This window comes from Vombatus ursinus, unplaced genomic scaffold (genome assembly GCF_900497805.2).
Source record: "Vombatus ursinus unplaced genomic scaffold, bare-nosed wombat genome assembly UNPS02014773.1, whole genome shotgun sequence".
Taxonomy (NCBI): Eukaryota; Metazoa; Chordata; class Mammalia; order Diprotodontia; family Vombatidae; genus Vombatus; species Vombatus ursinus.
This window is the reverse complement of record NW_020954551.1, coordinates 42421148-42441095: the sequence shown is the minus strand read 5'-3', so window position 1 is coordinate 42441095 and position 19948 is coordinate 42421148. Positions and strand designations below refer to the sequence as shown.

Here is a 19948-nt window from a genome sequence, read left to right as displayed (position 1 = left end):
TGGATGGTTAATAATAATAAGATAATAATAATGGTTAATAATAATAATAATAATAATGTTAATAATAACTAAAAAGCCCAAGACCAAGGTCATAAAGTTTTCCCTGAATGGCTGGTTGGCCTCAAAGATTATACCTCCATCTACTACCGTGAGAGAAGAACAAAAAGGCAGGACTGTGTTGGAAAGAGCGCAAGATTGGAGCGCAGGGGATGTGGGCTTTAAATCCGGCTTTAATACAAGGGGCTTTCTACTTAGGTGCATCACATCACTTCTTCCCAGGTTCTTCATTTTTTAAAAGGAAATGCTGGACTACATGATGTATGGTGGGAAAATGACTGGATTTAGAGTCAGGAGACCTGGCTTAGAAACCTAAGTCTCCTACTAACCTTGAGAAAAATCCCTTCACTCCTCCACACCTTGTTCTCGCTCATCTATAAACTAGGGGGGGTGGAGCAGATGATCCCTGTGGTCCCTTTCAGCTTTGAGATTCACAGTTGTTGTATCCTAAGTGTGAGGGGGTAGACGGAAGGTTCTTATTACCTGTGTGACTTTGGCCAAGTCACCTAACCTCCCTGAGCCTTAGACTAGTCATCGGTAAAATGAGGAGGTTGGGCAACGTTGCTGCTGAGATCTTTTCTCTCTTCAAAGCTTTGATCTATGAGCCTGTGAGGAGGAGGATACCACATGATTGATTGCTTCAAACTCAGTGCATTTGTGTGTTGTCTGGTTTGGCCTCACCCCCACCCCCTCACCCCTGCCTCTCTCTATGCCCCACCCCCCAGCCTCCTAGGGCCCTTGGCTCACCCCTCTCACCGGCAGTTTATGCATTAGCCCAGTGAACTGCCCAGTCACAGAGTGCTGGGTGCCAGATTGGTCCATCTGCCGCTCTGCCTATGTCTGCTGACTTTTTGCTATGAAATCCTTTTACTGGAATTACTTTGGGCAATGGCGACTTTATTCTTTTCCTTAACTGAGTCAGTTAAGAGGAGAGCTACGAAAAATATCTAAGGCAAGCATCTCCCACATTGTAGGGGTTGTTTTTTTTTTTTCTGAGTTGGGTGTTGTTTGGATAGGGGGTTCTAATACCTTTTTGCAGCTCATTGTAGAGTTAGCGGAATGACCCATTAGTGTCTGTGAGTTTTCCAGCCTGTCTCCAAACACCCCAGCATTTACTTGGTCATGTATTTTTAGAGAGCTAAAGTGAGTGTTTTTAAATGCAAGAGTTTTTATAAAGTTTCGAAGCAGTGGTTTCCAGCCATGAGTTCATGACCTACTCATAATAATAACTAACATTTACATAACAACAGCTCACATTTCTGGAGCAGTCTAAGGTTTTTAAAGTACTTCACAGTACCCCTGCAATGAGATAGGTTATGCAGGTATACCCATTTTACAGAGGGGGAAACTGAGACCCAAAGACTTGTTCAAGTCACACTGCTAGCATCAGAGCCAGGCTTCCCAGCTCCATCTTGTTGAAGCCCTCCCTTGTAAACTTACAAGTTGATTGCTATGGTTACATCTCTCTTCCCATTCTTCCCCTACCACCAGGGCTGAACAGATTTCTTGAGGAAGGCCCCCAGTATGTTGGGTAGAACCACTGTGAAAAACTTAGGAGGAGGAAATGAACAAGAGTCCCACAGGATGGGCAGACATGGATGGGCTGTGATCTGCATTGTTAGAGGGAACATCCATATAGAGGAGTTTACAGATTGTAGGATCATGAGATCATAGTTTTTTAGTTAGAAGACAGTGCTGAGACGTTTTATAGAGGAGGAGCTGAGGATCAGTGTGTGAAGCCAAACTTCACACAGCTAGTAAGAGTTTGAATCAAGATTTGAACCCAGATCTTCTTGACCTGAGTCCAACACTTTATTAACATCATTCTGCCTCTCAATATCCATTGGAATATGGATAATTTTTTTTCTCCATAAGTACTTGTAAGTGATTATAATTTTTCTAAAAGCATTGCCTCAGTAAATTCGAATCTACCATATTTCTTTCTGGGTACTAAAGAGGAGCTTAGAATTCACCTCTTATAGGTGAGTTATTTACTCTAGAGAGGACTTTCTATAGTACTCAGTAATCTCATCAGCTCACATTGATTTAATTACCATCTTAAGCTGATGGCTCTCAAATCTACCTATCCTATCCTAACCTCTCTGCTGCCCTCCAATCTGGCATCTCTAACTGCCTTTCAGACATCCCAAATGAGGTGTCCAGTAGACATCTTAAACTCAACATGTCCAAAACAGAACTCATTATCTTCCTCCCTTCCTTCCTCCCCACCCCTTTCCTATTAGTGTAGAAGGCAACACTGTCCTCCCAGGTCTTCAGGTTTATAACCTGGGTGTCATGCTGTGACATTTAAAAAGGTTCAAGAGATATATTTTCTGGGGAATTTAATAATTTTATTAATAAGGCGAGAAGGTTATTAATAAAAGGATGGTCACAATAAAAGGACCAAACATCCCTAATGGTGCTGGGGTCACAGTTTATATGCCCTTTGAAGAGGAGGTTTTCCCAAGGAGTGGCAATAAACTAGGATTAGTTAACATAATAACAGGTGTTAGCTTTATTAAAATGATAGTCTTGGGGTATGCGATTTAAGTCACTCAAATCTTGGTCAAAAAGACATCAACTTCCATATCACCTGTCTTGATAATAGGCAGGATCAATCTCTCTGAGCAAACACAATGAGCAGGAATACACTCATTAGCCTAAACTTAGAATTTCTTTTACCGTTTGAATTAGATCTTGGCCTGGGTAAGTCTTTAAGAGAGATTTCCCACACTGTTTGATTTATGGATGAGGAAGTAGAAAGGGGAAAAACCTTCCAATACAATAATTAGTTATTAAATATAAGAGAAATATTCATTTCTCACAATCCTCAATTCCTATCTCCCCGCCCCCCTCACCAATAGCCAATCTGTTGGCAAGGTCTATCAATTTCACCTTTGCAACATCTCTCCAATAAGCCCCCTTCTCTCCTCTGACACTACCACCACTCTAGCGTATGCCTTCATCACCTCACACAGCACAGTTCCAATCATGTCACCTTTCCCCCTTTCTCCACTCGATAAACTCCAGTGACTTCCTATCACCTCCAGAATCAAATACAAAATGCTCTGTTTGGCATTCAAAGCCCTTCATAACCTAACCCCTTCCCACTTTTCCAGTCTTCTTATATCTTGCTCTCTGACACGTACTCTTTGATCCAGTGACGTTGTCCTCCTGACTGTTCCATGAATAAGACCCTCCATTTCTTAGCTCCTGGCATTATGACTGGCTGTGCCTCATGCCTGGAACTCTCTACCTCCTTTTCTCCACCTTCTGACCTCCTTGGCTTCCTTAAAGTCCCAAGTAAAATCCCATCTTCTATAGGAAACCTCCCTAACCCCTCTTAATTCTAGTGCCGTCCCTTTTTAAATTATTTCTTATTTATCCTGCACATAGCTTGTTTGTACATACTTGTTTGCTTACTTTTTCCCTGTTAGACTGTAAGCTCCTTAAGGTCAGACTCTTGAGGTCTTTTTCTTCCTTTTGTATCCCCAACGCTTAGCACATAGTAAGCATTTCATGAATGTTTATAGATTGATTAATTTTTTTACTTTAAATTCTTATCATAATCATTTGCCAGTGTGTCTGAATTGCAAACATCATCTCTGCGGCAGCTATTGAAGTTTTAGCATTTACCCTTCCTTGTTCAACAACCATGGGCTTTACCACATTTTCTTACATATTAGTTGTGAGAAAACCATAACACGCTCTACAAGTCTGAAATTTGTACCTTCTCTGCCCACCATTCCACCAAGCTGAAAGTGATCCTCCTTCCTTAGGCTTTCCTAAAGTGTTTTGATTTCCTCTCCTGGACTATCAACTCCTAGAGGGCAAAGACTATATCATATTTCATCTTTTCCTCCTCAGTGTCTTGTAAATACTTAATAAATATTTGCTCAATTAAATTGAAATACAATGCTTGTTATCTTATTCTCAAAGGACTTTTTGAAATCGTAGTTTATCATGCCGCCAATAAATAAAAACCACTCTTGGAAATGGAAGATGGTTACTTTTCAATTTGGACTACTCTCTGCCCCCTGAACACTTTTATCTCCCTGCTAGATATCTCAACCCAAATGTCTCATCATTCCGCTAGGTAGTGCAATGGATAGAGAGCTGGGCCTGGAGTCAAGGAAGACCTGAATTCAAATCTGGACTCAAACACTTACTAGTTGTATGACCCTGGGCAAATCATTATATCTGTTTGCCTCAGTTTCTTCAACTGTAAAATTAGGATAATATCAGCATCTACCTCACAGGGCTATTGTGGGAATCAAATTAGATAATATTTGTAAAGCACTTAGCCTGGTACTATATAAATGCTTATTCCCTTCCTTTCCCTTCCTTCCCCCCTTTATCAGAATCTCTAACTCAACATGTCCAAAACAGAACTTACTATATTTTCCAAAAAAATTCATCCCTCCTCAAACTTTGCTGATCACTATCTTTCTAAGCACTTAGGTCCAGAGTTCTATAGTGATACTCACAGACGTTCTCTCTTCCTCATTTTCATCTCCAATCCAATCCAATAACTTCGCCTCCATATTATCTTTCATAGTTGTTCTCTTCTGTCTACTCAACAGAACCACCACTTTAGTTCAGGCCCTGCTCACCTCTCACGTGGACTATAACAATAGCCACCTAGCAATCCTGCAAAGTGCTATTTCCTCTGAAAATAGTTAACTTATTGATTATTAGCAAAGAGGAATGATACTATCCTTAACTTTGATAGAAAGGTCCTAACATTGACCATTGAACTTGACCATTGACCATTGAATGTTGCCTTTCCATATTGACATTTTTTACATTGATATAGTAGTTTTATATAAAGTTCCTTTTTTGGGGGGGGTATCTCTGCTTGGTTTACTATTTGCTTTTTCTTTTGGGCCTTCCCTTGTTTCTCTGAATTATTCATATGTCTTTACTTACAGCACAGTGATATTCTATTACGTTCTTCCATCCTACCGTGATTTGATTTTCCATTTGTTCTACAGCCATCATCTACTTAACTGTCCAGCAATCCACTCTCTCTGTTTCCCATCTGAAGCTTTTCAGTTGTCCAAATTGCTAGATGTTGTTTAAGCTCTGTTCCAATGGAGCCAGAATTCTGTCCTCACACTATGTGCCCTCATCTTCCTTTCAGGGCCCTCGTGTTTATCTCTCATGGTGCTGGTGAACATTGTGGCCGCTATGATGACTTGGCTCAGATGCTGAATGAACTTGACCTGTTGGTGTTTGCTCATGATCATGGTGAGTACTACAGAACAATCACTGGGATGGGCTGGTGAGTCACAGTATGTACTACTTGGAGTCTGACAATGTTTGGATTTCCCTTTCCAATGTCATCTCACCTCTTCTGTCTTCCATTCTTGACTTTTTTCCCTTTTCTGTTTCCTGTTGGAAAACAGGAGAAGGACATTCTTAGTGTGAAGTTTCCAAAAAAATTTTAAAGGAAAATCTCACTGTCTGCTTACTGTGGAGCAGATTCACAAGTGAACCCACAAAGCCGGGCTCAGGCATTGAGTCAGAGGGCCATGTGAGACCCATCTGCTAGCTTCAGCACAAGCCAAATAATAATCCCTGCTTATGTAATGGGCTTTTGTAGCTTTCAAAATACTTCCATGACTTTCTCTTTCTTAAAACCTCAAATTGATATGGTGACAAGTTCAAGAACAGATCAAGGACATAACCGAGTTTAAAACATCAGAGATTCAGGAAACATCTAGTGCTGATAATACCACACTGGCCAAGGCCACATCACTCCCGAAGTGGGAAAAAGCACTGTTCCTTTTAATCACAAGTGGGATATGCTGCTCTCTCATTTCATGTCCCTACACAGAATCACAAAATTTGAGAACTGGAAAAGATCTCCGTGGCCATTTGGTCCAACCTATATCAGTAAAGAATCCCCCCTCTGACTATCTGACAAGTGTCGTTTGGCCTCTGAAGACCTCCAAGGAGGAGGAGCCCACTGCTTCCCAAGTCAACCCATTCTATTTTGCCTTGGTTTGAATTGTTAAAGAGTTGTGGTTTTGTCTAGATATCAAGTCTAACTTTGCTTCTTTGTAACTTCTATCCATTACAAACATACATGAAGGAACTGTGACTAAATATATCAATACTTGAATGGTTCTGTGATCAGGTTCATAGCCTAAGAATCACCCTTGACTCTACTCATTGTCCCTCACCCCGACCCCCACCCCACATGCTCAATAAGTTGGGAAGTCTTGTCAATTCTGCCTCTGGCCCATCTCTTTCTTTCTGGCTCATTGGCCACCACCCTACTTTGGGCAGCCATGATTACTTGTCTGGAATATTGCAAAAGCTGCCTGATTTGTCTCTTTGCCCCAAGACTTTTTCCTCCCCAGTGTGTCTTCAACACAGCTACCAAAATGCTATTCCTAAAGCACAGGTCAGATTGCATCTCTCATCTTCTCAAGGAGCTCCGGTGATATCCTATGGACTCTAGCATCTAATGCTAGACATTTGAAATAACCTACCTTTCTAAGTATCCCTCCCCTTCACACCCTCAGCAGTGCAATCAAACTAGCCTTCTTCCTGCTTCTCATGCATAATGTTCCATTTCTTTTCTCTGTGCCTTTGCCTAGGTTGTGCCTTATTCCTGAATTGTAGCCCCACCTTTACCACTTAGAATCCCCAGCCTCCTTCAAAGGTCAGCTCAAGGCTGCCTATTTTACTAACCCCATTTCCTCCTCCCCACCCAAATTACCTTGTTTTAACCTTGTAATTATTTTGCAACTACTTGTATACAGGTTGTTTCTTCCATAGGATGTAAGCTCCTTGAAGATAGGGATTTGGGAATAGTGCCTAAAACATAGTAGGTACTTAATAAATGCTTATTGATTGGCTGATTGATCTCACCCATGTGGGTACACCTTCATTCTGCATGATTTTTATCCTGATTCTTGCTTAAGCTTCTATAAAAAAAGCAATCAATTTAGTAAGTGTCTACTAGGTGCTACACACTGTGCTAGGCAATGTGAGTACAAGAGGCGGAAAAAGAAACAGTCCCTGCCCTCCAGGAGCTTGCATTCTGTAATGGGGAATGACATGGAATATAGATATGTAAGTGACAAGTCTATACAAATAAATACTAGGTAATTTTCCAGGCTGGTGGAGGGAGAGCATGTAGGTTCTCTGCAAATGCTGAGGGCCTTCCTCCAGGCTCTTTAAAATTCTGTGGGTGCCAGTCCAGCACTTAAGGCTGTCCATCTGTTATCCCTCACTGGCTCCATAGCTAATGTTTCAAGGCATATGAAACACAAAACAATACACACACAAACCCTAACTCAATTCATTTAGAATGGATGGAAGTTTTGTTTTAAAACACTTTCTCATGTCGTACGAGGAAATTTGGCAATGTAGCCTGTGCTGCCTATATCTGGGGTCCTTAACAGTTTTCCCAGGAGTCAGTGGCGCCCACCTTCTTTCTCCAGGAGATTTGCCCAGTGGCTGCTTTCAGTTGATATGCTGGGATTGGCAGTGGAAGGTCAATCTAGCTTCAACACAGGTCTCTCATCCAGAGAAAGGAGGCTTGTGTTTGATTTTATTTTAAAATGTAGAACTAAGTGGTAATGTGCAGAGGAGCTTCCAGGGGACTGGAGATAAGGGATTTTATGACTGTAAATAGGAGAGCAAAAGGTGCATTAGGGGAGACAGATGCTGATCTTGGCAAATAAGAAGCTTGCTCAGGAGAGGATATGCCACATAAAGGATTAGGAATTGGGTTGTTTCTGCTAAGAGATCTTTTAGTCCAGATACCAGTAAATTTTCTTGTAATAGAGAATACAATATTGACTAAATTCATGTTATCTTTAACACATAAACCAGGGCTACTTGTAAAATATTTCATTGACGTATCTCAGTTTGGGTCAGGATATAATGTAACGTTGGGTGAAGTAGTTATCTGCCATTAAATACATTAAATACAAGGACTGTATTCTCATTAAAATGGGCACTGACCAATGTGTGTGAAGGCCTTTCTAGCACTGTTCAGTCCAATTCAGTTCAATTCCATTCAATAAGAATGTATTATCATGCAACTGGGAAATAAGAAATACAGGAAATGGGGTATAGAAATCTATCCTGCCCTACAGGAAAATAGAGGGGGAAAGGGGGGAGAGATAGCAGGGAAAGCAGACTAGGGGAAGCGGTATTCAGAATGCATGCCATCTTGGGGTGGGGGGAGGGGCGAGATGGGGTAAAAATTTGGAACTCAAAATCTTGTGGAAGTAAGTGTTGAAAACTAAAAAATATGGACTAAACTGATAATTTTAGTTCAAAATCTATGATTGTATGTCAATACAGAGAGAATAAAAAAGAGGTCTTGAAAAAAAATAAAATTAAATTAAAAAAAAAGAATGTATTATGTACCTACTACGTGTAAAGGGTAGGTAGGTGGCACAGTGGATAGAGTGCCATACCTGGAGTGTGGAAAACTCCTCTTCCCAAGTTTAAATCTGGCCTCAGACACTTAATGGTTGTGTGACCCTGGGCAAGTCACTTAACCCTGTTTGCCTCAGTTTCCTCATCTATAAAATGAGCTGGAAAAGGAAATGACAAACCACACCCATACCTTTGCTAAGAAAACCTCAAATGGGGTCACGAAGAGTTGGACACGACTGAAAAATGACTGAACAAGAACAAACTATGGGCAAGGTACCATGATAGGTGTTGGGCACACAGTGACAAAATAATCAAGAACAGCCCTTGTAGAAAGTCTACACCTGCCCTAATGGAGTTTATTTGTGGAAGTTCTTAGCATTATGATCTCAACTAAAAGGGGGAGGGGGAGGGGGAGGGGGAGGCCCTGAAACTCATAATAATAACAACAACAATCCACACTTGAGGTGGTATAGGTGATAGAGTACTCAAATTGGAGTAGAGGTAGATTTCAGTTAAAATTCCACCTCTGTGTGGAATTTTTACTGTTTGACCTAGGCAAATCATTGAATTTCTTTCAACCTTAGTTTTCGCTGAGACCAGGGATGGGGATGATAATAATGTCTACCTCACAGGGTTGTTATCAGGATTAAAATGGTATAATACATGTAAAGTGCTTCACAAACCTTCAAGCACTATATAAATGCTAGCTATTATTATTACCTCCATGTTACAAATGGGGAAAGTGAGGCTCAAAGCATTAGTTAAGTAACTTGCCCAAGATCACACAACTAATAAGTATCTAAAATAGGATTTGAACCTATGTCCTCTGACTCCAAGTTCAGCACTCTATATATTCTGCCTGTCATTGATGCCATAAAAAGCCTAAGCATAGAATTTCATATACCTCGCAAAAAATCATCTGTCATTTCATCATTGTGACTATTCCCACCGCTAGCAAGGAAGTCAGCTCTCTGGTTCTTCTAAAGATGCTCTTGATGAGGCAGAGAATATTCATCACCTGATGACTGCCCGTTGGTAACATGCCCTGCTAAACTTGGCGTGGTTGTTCCTCTGATGATGGATACCCAGTTTATCACCAGGCCTGTCCCAAAAGCCTTTCCATCTTGGCTAGAAGCTCTGGCTCTGGCAGAGCTTGCCCTCCACTAGCATAAGTAAGCCTTTGAGAATCTGAGGTCACCTTCATAACATACCAAATACTGGGGGTACAAGGTTAGGGGAGAAATTCAGCTACATCTCAAGTCAAGCTGCCTTTGATACATTATGGCATGAACTCTATGCAGCCTTAGCCAACTTCATAATAATCAAGTGAACTTGGCTCTGTGATCCCTTCACCTCCCTACTAAGGGCCTCAGTATCCTCATCTGTCAAATAAGGGGGCAGAGGGCTAAGCTCTCCAGGACAAACTGTTAGGAAAGTGCCGCATTTGTCAGTGGACCTCTGAAACCACAAGAGCCAGGCTCTTTACAGAAGAGAAGAAAAAACCAAAACACCACCTTTTGAGATTTCCAGAATAATTTCCAAAGCGGAGACACGGCTTCTGTGGCATTCTAAATATAGTTCCCCTCTTTGCTTGTTCAAGCCCTTGGTTTACCGAGTTGCTTACGGTGATTCATTGGAACTCCCCTTGCCAACAGCATGAGGATGGGATTTAATTCAAGAAATGAACAAGGGAAGATTTAACCCATTTTTTTCTCATTTCGTGTGTAGCCTTTTGTTGTGAATAGAAGAGGGATAGTTGTTGCTTGTCTAGTGGGCAGGAGCTGGGGAGAAGAGCATTTCAGTGGGTCTTCTGAATGCCTTTGAGCTAGAAAATGTGACCATTGGAGGTCAGCGAACTTTGGCTTCTTTTTTTTTGCGAAGAAATCTCAGTTATTTGAGGATCCATTGTTCTGTGATCACTGCAGTGCCAAACTTTTTATTTGTCACCAATGGAGTTGCATGGCCAGAGTTGTTGGGCAGAAATTCTTGCCCTTTAGTGGAGTCTGACACATCTTCTTTGGGTTTTTCTTGGTTTTGTGACACATAATAGCTATTTAAAAAGAAAAGTAAGCTGTATAAAAAGGCTGTGATACATTGGGTGTAGTGGTGTCACCTGGCTTTGGAGTTTGGAATATCTGGGTTCTGATACGTATACTAGGTATGGGCAAATGTCTTAGCTTCTCAGAGCCCACTCTAGAAGACCTTTAGTACCAGAGGAGTTGCCAGTCTGCCTCAGAAGAAGAATCCAAAGTAGTTCTCTAAACCAAGGAATTCCTAGGTCCATAGTTCTCTGCTCTGTTTAACCCCCTTTTCCTACTCTGCTATATGGCTTATGTTTAAAGTGAAATAATAATTAATTTGGATTTGAGAATCACAGTCATTGCTTAAGATGATTGGAAACTTCCTGAGGGTTGTAAAACCTGAGATAAAAATCACTGAACATCTTGTCTAGAGGCACTCCAGCCAGGGCCAGGTTCTGAAAAACCTTCTGTGAATCCAGGAGACCCATGCAGCCTCTGCCATAGGTTCCATTTGTAATCTTGAGCAAGTCACTGTCCATGAATATGCCTCAGTAAACTTATCCCTAAAATGCGGTGTATGGACTAGAGGATGGATGATCCTTAAAGTTCCTTCTCGCTCTAACAATCTGTTTTCTAAGGTCCCCCCAATTCTGACATTCCATATTCTAAGATCTCTCTCAGTTCTGACAGTCTGTGTTCTAAGGTCTCTCCCAGCTCTGATAATCTATGTTCTAAGGCCCCTCCCAGCTCTAACAATCTGTGTTCTAAGACCCCGCCCAGTTCTGACAGTCTGTGTTCTAAGGTCCCTCCAGCTCTTATAGCCTAATTCTAAGGTCCCCCCCCCATTTTGACATTCTATGTTATAAGACCTCTCCTGGTTCTAACAGTCTGTGTTCTAAGGTCTCTCCCAGCTCTGATAATCTATGTTCTTATGTGCCTCCAATTCTGACAGTCTGTGTTCTAATGTCCCCCCAACTTTGACATTCCATGTTCTAAGATCTCTCCCAGTTCTGACAGTCTGTGTTCTAAGGTCCCTCCCAGCTCTTATAGCCTGTATTCTAAGGTTCCCCCCAATTTTGACATTTCGTGTTCTAAGATCTCTCCCAGTTCTGACAGTCTATGCTCTAAGGTCCTTCACAACTCTGACATTCAGTGTTCTAAGGGTCTTCCTAGGTCTGACAGTCTGTGTTCTAAGGTGCCTCCCACCTCTTATAGCCTGTATTCTAAGGTCCCCCCAATTTTGACATCCTGTGTTCTAAGGTCTCTCTCAGCTCTGATAATCTATATTCTTATGTGCCTCCAAGTCTGATATTCTGTGTTAGAAGACCTCTCCCAGGTCCGACAGTCTTTGTTCTAATGTCCTCCCAACTCTGACATTCCATGTTCCAAGATGTCTCCCAGTTCTGACAGTCTGTGTTCTAAGGTTTCTCCCAGCTTTGACATTCCGTGTTCTAAGATGTCTCCTAGTTCTGACAGTCTGTGTTCTAAGGTCCCTCACAACTCTGACATTCTGTGTTCTAAGGGTCTTCCTAGGTCTGACAGTCTAAGTTCTAAGGTCCCTCCCAGCTCTGTCATTCTAACCTTTCAGGTCCTTTCCAGCCCTCACACCCCGTGTTTAAGATGGGCCTGGAACGTGACAAGATCTAATGTTGCTCTCAGTCAAAAGCTGAGGAGTGGGCTGCCTGTCCATGGGCGGGAGCTCCCAAAGGCTGGCTGACCGCTTACCAGGGAGGCTGTAGAGGAGATGTCTCAGTCATGTATAGAGAACACTAGCCGGCCATCGAGAGCCTTTCTAACTCTGTGATTGTGACATCCCGGGACTTGGGAATTTCAGCAAACACCTGCATCTTTGATTGAGCTGCTTGTTATCTCATCAGGCTCTGCTATAGATGTTAGTCTTTACTGCACAGGTTCCCACGCACACTGCTGGAGGAGTCATTTTACGTTTCAGCTGTTTTATAGACCAGATAACAGAACGGTTCAGAGAGTGACTTCATCCCTGGTTGAGTAAAAGCAGCTAGTGTGCTTCGTGCTGGGGGTCTCCTTCTCAGAGACTGCCACCTTCTCACCCCTGCTCATCACAATGCTGCCAGGTACATAAGCCACCCTGACTGAGGTCACTGAAAATGGTGATTTCAACTCACAGGGTTATCATGAAGATAAAATGAAAGAGAGGCTATAAATATTCTCTGCAAAGCAAAAAGTACTCCAAAGGGGCGGTTGGGTTGTTTTCTATAGTTCGGATAAAACCCATGCTAATACGTTTTAATGATCTGGGTCCTAGCATTGTTAAATGGTGGAGGCACATTGGTTTGGGGTCACAATGAGTTCAAATACATGCTCAGCTGGTTCCTATCTGTGTCACCTTGGATAAGTTACTTGGGCTAAATGATCTCCAAGGTAGATTCTGAGAGCTCTAGGATCATAGATTTAGAGCTGGAAGGGGCCTTGGAAGCTAAGTGGTCCAACTCCCTCATTTTACAGATGAGGCACTGAGACTCAGGTAAGTGACTTGCCCAGAGTCACATAGCTAGTAAGCATCTAAGGCAGGAAGTGAACTCAGGTCTAACTGACTCCAAGTCCAGCACGCTAACCACTATATCACACTGCTTTTCTTGGTCTTATTGTTTCAGAATTGAATTTTTTTCTTCAATTTTATTGGTCTTCTGTTTTTACATCATAGTCACTTACATAAATATGCCTCCTCTAGAAATAAACCTTTCTTTGTAACAAGAAAAAACAGTTGGCCAAAAAACAATGAATACAATGACTGTCTGACAACTCATACGATATTCTGCCTCTGTGGAGAGAAGGTAGATAGGTTTTATTATCAGTTCTCTGCGATCGTCATTGTTGATTTTTTGTTTTTTAATTGCTCAGAATTGGGCTTCCTTTTAGTGATCTAAATTTTTAATCTACATTGTCTGTATGATTCCTTTGGTAGCATCAATAATTCTACTTTGTATTACCGCATCCAACTCTTCCCATTCTTCTCTGAATTTCTCATATTTGTCATTTCCTGCTGAATTCTATTATATTTATATGCCACAGTTTGTCAGCCTTTTCCATTTCGATTGACAGCCACCTTCTTTCCAGTTCTTTGTTACCAACCAAAAAATGATGCTGTGAATATTTTGGCATATGTTATACCTTTCTTTCTATCATTGACCTCTTTAGTGGATCCAGGTTCTTCATTGTTCAGTTAGAAATCTCCCGGTAATACAGTAAGGGGTCAGCTTGTTTTTTACAGGATAGAGCACAGGGCCTTAGATGTTCACTAGCTAGGTGACTATAGGCAAGTCACCCATAGAATCACAATATTTTAAAATTGTGTAAGGCTCAGCTTTTCCCTCTCTAACATGGTTATTGTGAGGGAAAGCACCTGGTAGATTTTTATAGTGCTGCAGCAGTGGGAACTGGCATTATTATATTATAGTGGGTACCTAATAAATATTTGACTGACTTTTTCTGGTTTCTGAAGCACAGTCTTGTCCTATTCTTAGAATTTTAAGGAGTGGGCATCTGGCCCACTGACAGTTCATTACTAAAAAGGTAAACCTTTCTTCGGTTGTGTGTGCATGCCTGAGTTGCACGCGAATGTGTGTGCGTTTATGTGAGACAAACATAGATACAGACACAGAGAGAGAAACAGAGAGAACAAAAGAGGAAGAATGAAAGAGTTAAGATCTACCAGGATATATAGCATTTGTTCTCGTGATAGATGTTCTAAGATTCCAATATGAAGCTTAATTCCATTAACCTGGACCATCCTTGTCCTCCTCCTCATCAAAAAGCATTTCATTCACTTCATCCATTAAATATTCATTAATTGTGTAATATTCTCTGCAAGGCGCTGGTGGAGAGGTACAAGGAGAAGCTAAATTCGATGAGTTCTATTCTAATAAAGCTGATAAAAACACGTAGAGAAATACTCTATAACCAAAGTGATAAAAACTCATTAGTCCACAAGAGGAGAACAAAGTGTTTTGAGGTCAGATGAGGGAGACATGACTTCCTGCTGGGAGGGAGGATATTGGGGAGGCTTCATGAAGGCAGTGGCCTTTGAGCTGAGGCTTGGAGGATGGGTAGAAGACAGTGAACTAGTATTTATATAGCATATATTTATATGTTATCTCATTTGGTCTTTGCAATAATCCTGTCAGATAGATGCTATGATTATCCTTATTTTGCAGACAAAAAAACTGAGACAAGTTAAGTGACTAGCCCAGGATAACACAGCTAGTCAATGTCTGAGGCAGGATTTGAACTAAGGTCTTCCTTACTCTTGTTCCAACCCTCTATCCACCGGCAGGGATGGTATGAGGAGAGCCTTCCTGGCTATTCCAATAGTGTTAGTGTTAGATGCCATACAAAGAGAGCTACAAAGACAGCAGACCTTGCTTGTGTGTGCAGGGAGAGAAGATTTAGTGGGCTAAAATAGAAAGGGAGTCTTAGTCAGTGGGGCTCTGCTGGGGAAAGCTTGGGGGCATGGGCAAAAGTAGGAGATATGGCCGTGGAGCAGATGCACCTGAGACAGTTTCAGGGGATGAGCTGGGTTTATACAGGGCCAGCTCTACGGGGTTATGGGGGGTGGTGATGAATCATTTTGGGGAGCAGTTGCGAACAACAAAGCTGCAGTTCTCCCCATCATTGGTGACCTGCTAGCTTGGGAATTGGCCGACTTGTCTACTGGGAGAGATGAATACTGAGGCCCTTGGGAGGGGCTTGGGCTGCCCACCTTCTCGCCGCATTCAGGAGGGCATTCAGCATCGAGACAGGGAGAAGACAGCTTCATGTAGCATCTTGTTTATCTTAAACCCTGGAAAAGAGGAAAAGTTTTCTTTTATATATTTAATATGAAGTTGGAAAATGTCCCAACATAATGCTGGGCAGTGACATTAGTGGAGAGATCATTCTGTCAGGCTATTATAACAAATGAGAATTTTTTTAAAAATCCGCAGCTTGTAAAAGAATTAAAAATGTTTAAAAAGAAGCTTCATGTACCTATAGTAACTGACAGTCATTTGGCCCCAAACACAGGTCAATGAGCCAGTCCACAAACAAGTATTTATTAAGCACTTATTAGGGAAATAAGCATTTGCTAAGTGCTTTTTACAAATATTCCCTCATTTGGTCCTCACAACAACCCTGGGAGGTAGGTGCTATTATTATCTCCATTTTTCAGATGAGAAAACTGAGGCAGACTGAGATTAAGGGACTCAACCAAGTTCACACGGATAGTGAGTGTCTGAGGCCAGATCTGAACTCAATCAAGTCTTCCTGACTCCAAGCCCAGTGTTCTGGTCTCTGCATCACCAACTGCCTCTACTAGGTGCTGGAGAAACAAAAACAAAAGCAGAGTCCCTGTGCTCAAGGAGCTTACCATCTAGCCTATTGCAGGATTTCTTTGGAAAAAAAAACTTTACTGAATCAACAAGTAAATTGAAAGTATGGCCTTATTTAAAGTATAGCTCAGTGGTACAGTGAATAGAGTGTGGGGCCTGGAGTCAGGAAGACTCATCTTCCTGAGTTCAAATCTGGCCTCGGATACTTACTAGCTGTGTGACCCTGGGCCAGTCACCTTGTTTGCCTCAGTTTCTTCATCTGTAAAATGAGCTGGAGAAGGAAATGACAAACCACTCCAGTATCTTTGCCAAGAAAATTCCAAGTGGGGTTACAAAGAATTGGATGTGACTGAAAATAACTGAACAACAACCTTATTTAACAGAGCTGAGTCTCAGGTAGAAAGCAGAGTTGTTCTTTAGTCAAGCCCTAGAAATAAGATGTCACAGTCAGCTAACCTTTCTCCCCACTGCTCCCTTTCATCCCTTAGCAGCTCAGCAGACCTGGCATCCTCACTTGCCTAGCACTTGGCAGGGGTCATGATGGGCTAAGGGTCTGTCCCTTCACTGAACCTCTCATCTATCTGTGGGAGCCTCCTACCTAGAATTAGCTGGGTCCTGCTTTTCTGCCACTCTGGCCAAGCTGAAGGTGCCCTAAACACACACCTCACCTAAGGAGACATTGATGCTCATGCATCCATTTCCAAGGGGGCTTTGAACGTCCAGCTGGAGCCCCAGGGATTGTCTCCCATGCACCTGAGGCAGAGAGCAGAGAGCATCCATTTCTCTGACTGCCTGTCTGGTCCATTCCACTCCCATGTAGGGAGTGTTACCACAGTGAACACTGACGATGAAAACAGGAAGGGAGGCCTTTTGTGTTTGAATAAAGTGGCACCCGTACACACAAACCTTTATGAAGGATGTTTTTATCATCTACTTGGGCACTAATTAATATGCAACTGGATTTCAAGGTCCTCCGTCACATAATGCAGTCTACTATATTATCTAAGCCTTAAAGGCCCCTCAGAGGATTTCAAAGACATCAGCCTCCCTCTGCCTTGCAGAGTACAAGGTGAAATTCTCCAGCATTTTGTGGATGAATAGTCTTGGGCCAATAGAAGGCAGAGAGCTACCTAGCTGGAAGCAGAGACCAGATCTCCTAATCTGTACCTGACTCTCCGTGTCATTCAGCCTCTAGATTCCCCAAACATTTTTTTAAAAGAGGGTTCCCAGGGGCAGTTAGGTGGTACAGTGGATAGAGCACTGACTCTGGAGTCAGGAGGCCCTGAGTTTAAATCTAGCCTCAGATACTTGACACTTACTAGCTGTATGACCCTGGGCAAGTCACTTAACCCCATTGCCTAACAAAAACAAAAACAAATGAAAGAGGGCTTCCTTGTCCAGTGCTCCAAATCAGGGGATGCCTTTGGGGTGTTTGACAGTTAAGTCTCTCAACAGATTGGGGGTGGGGGGAAGAGGTAATACTGCTCCTGTACCCTTCCTCCTAGGAATCCTGATGAACCAAGATGAGGTGGGTATGGCAACAGCTGGCTTAGGAACATAGCAGTGAACAACTTTGGGATTCACTCATAGACTGCAGGTTACTGGTAGGGAACTTTCCACCATACAGTGGACCTGGAGTCTGAAGTTCAAATATTCTGGGTTCAAATATTGGCTCTGGGGGACAGCTAGGTGGCGCAGTGGATAGAGCACCGGCCCTGGATTCAGGAGGACCTGAGTTCAAATGTGACCTCAGACACATAACACTTACTAGTTGTGTGACCCTGGACGAGTCATTTAACCCCCATTGCCCAACCAAAAAAAAACCCAAAAAACAAAAAACAAATATTGACTCTGCCATTTACTGCCCATGCCCTCTGAGCCTCAGTTTCCTCTTTTGTGAAATGAAGGGGTTGAGCTAGGTGGCCGCTGAGGTCTTACTAGTTTTAAATCTATCATCCTGTGATCTCCTCCCAACTCCAAACATAGACACTTGGGCCTTTCCTGCTGTAATGCCTACAGATTTTTCCTGCTGACATATAAGTCTTGATACAGCTGTGTCTGAGCGGCAAATGTAGGTAACATCCCCCAGCATGACCAGAGAGAGGGTAGAAGAACACATATTGAGATGGGGGCATTTAGAGATAAGGAGCTAGTGTTAGGGGGAGCTGGGACAGGGCATTTTTGTGTGTTTTACTATTAAATGAATAAATATGAGCAAGATGATACTGAAATTTTGCACCTGGTATTCAGAAACAGACATTTCAGGTAAAGAGCCCCTAGCTGCAGAGGCCTAGGGTCTCTGAATGGGTCTGAATGCCGGCTCTGCTACTCATCACCATTACCACCCATATGACCTCTCTGGGCCTCAGATTACTCATATAAAATAAAGTCGTTGGGCTAGATGACCTCTGGGGTCATTTTCATCTCCTAGGCTCCTAGAAGGGAGCGTATGAAGGGAAAATGGGATTTTCACTTCCCACAGATAGGCCAAGGTTAGCGTTTTAATTTTTTTTCTTTTTTCTTTTTTTTTTTTGGTGAGGCAATCGGGGTTAAGTGACTTGCCCAGGGTCACACAGTTAGTGAGTATCATGTGTCTGAGGCCAAATGTGAACTCAGGTCCTCCTGACTCCAAGGCCAGAGCGCTATCCACTGCACCACCTAGCTGCCCCAATTTTTATTTTTTTTTAATATATTTTGTTCAGATTTCATTGGCAACATAGATGTACCTTGTGAGTTTTAGCCTGCAATACAGGCTTACCCCACCTAATTTCGGTTTTTAAATCTCCTGACACCACAAAAGGACAACATCTGATGAAACGGCTTTAGAATAGGACAGTTCTTCTGTGGGAGTATTGATATCAATTGGAAATAAGTTTCCATGTGGCTCAAATTTGCTTCATAAGAGCTTAAAATGGACCTTCGCAAAGATGTGTCTGGTACACAGTAGGCCCTTTTCAAATGTTTGTTGAATTCAATTGCCATGAAATTATATTAATATTATTAAACTATTATATTAGTATATAATATTAATCATGGTACCTCTTTTTTCTTGAAGATTTGTTTGCTTTTCTTTGTATCCTTGGTGCTCAGCACAGTTCCTGGCACATAGTAGGTGCTTAATAAATGTATGCTTTTATTTCTTAATAAATGTATGATTTCATCCATATGAGAAGCTCCTGATGAAGAAACTTCTTCCACCAACTTGCAAGGACTAGAAAATTGCCTGGGGGCATTCAGGGATTAAGTGACTTAACTGCATTCAGGCAGCCAGTGTACTAGAAGCAGCTAAAGCCCCACCTTCTGCAAGAAACCTCTCAGTCCTTCTTTAATCTTAGCGCCTTCCTCTGAGACCACCCCTAATTTACCCTGATTGTACCTTGTTTGTATATAGTTGTTTGCCTGATTTGTCTCCCCCAGTCTGCCCCAGTTCTCCCAGAACTCCCTCTGTGAGTTCCCAGAAAAGAGACTAGTTGGTTTATTTTTGTTGTTTTTGTTTTTGTTATTGTTATTTGCTTTTCTTTATATCCTTGGTGCTTAGCACAGTGCCTGGCACATAGTAGGTGCTTAATAAATGTTTGCTTACTAACCCTGAGACGCCTCTTCACTGGGATATTCCTTCCCTCATTCATGACTGGGACCAGCATTTTAGAAAGGACCCCAGTCATGCTTTTTCTCATTCCTTGTAGCCTGCCACATTTCTCTCTTGGGTATCCTTCCACCTCTTCTTCCTCCCCCCACCGCAAATTTCCATTTCCCCTTTATGTGCTGTCCTCTTCCCCATTGAAATGTAAGGGACTGTCTTGCTTGTTTGTATTTATATCCTCAGGATTTAGCGCAGAGCCTAGCATATGGTAAGTGTTTAATAAATGCTTTCTTGTTCACTTTTTCACTCACTCTGTCTCTCTATCAATCTATACTCTCTCTTTAATCCATTCACCTATCTGTCTATCTATCTACTTCTATCTATCCATCCATCCCTCTCTCTAATCTATCCATCTAGCTAGCTATCTGCCAATCTATCCCTCTCTCTCTCTCCAACTATCTATCTATCTATCATCTATCTATCTATCTATCTATCTATCTATCTATCTATCTATCTATCTATCTATCTATCTATCT

General features: G+C 42.0%; 1 protein-coding gene across 3 annotated transcripts in view; it reads left to right on the top strand.

The window, feature by feature from the left end:
- MGLL (monoglyceride lipase) overlaps window positions 1-19948 on the top strand; it is a 158677-nt gene that overhangs the window by 49904 nt on the left and 88825 nt on the right. For all 3 annotated transcript variants that reach the window (XM_027863740.1, XM_027863739.1, XM_027863741.1), the window contains exon 3: window positions 5201-5307. In XM_027863740.1, the coding sequence (XP_027719541.1) occupies window positions 5201-5307 (107 nt within the window). The remainder of the gene's footprint in view (window positions 1-5200; window positions 5308-19948) is intronic.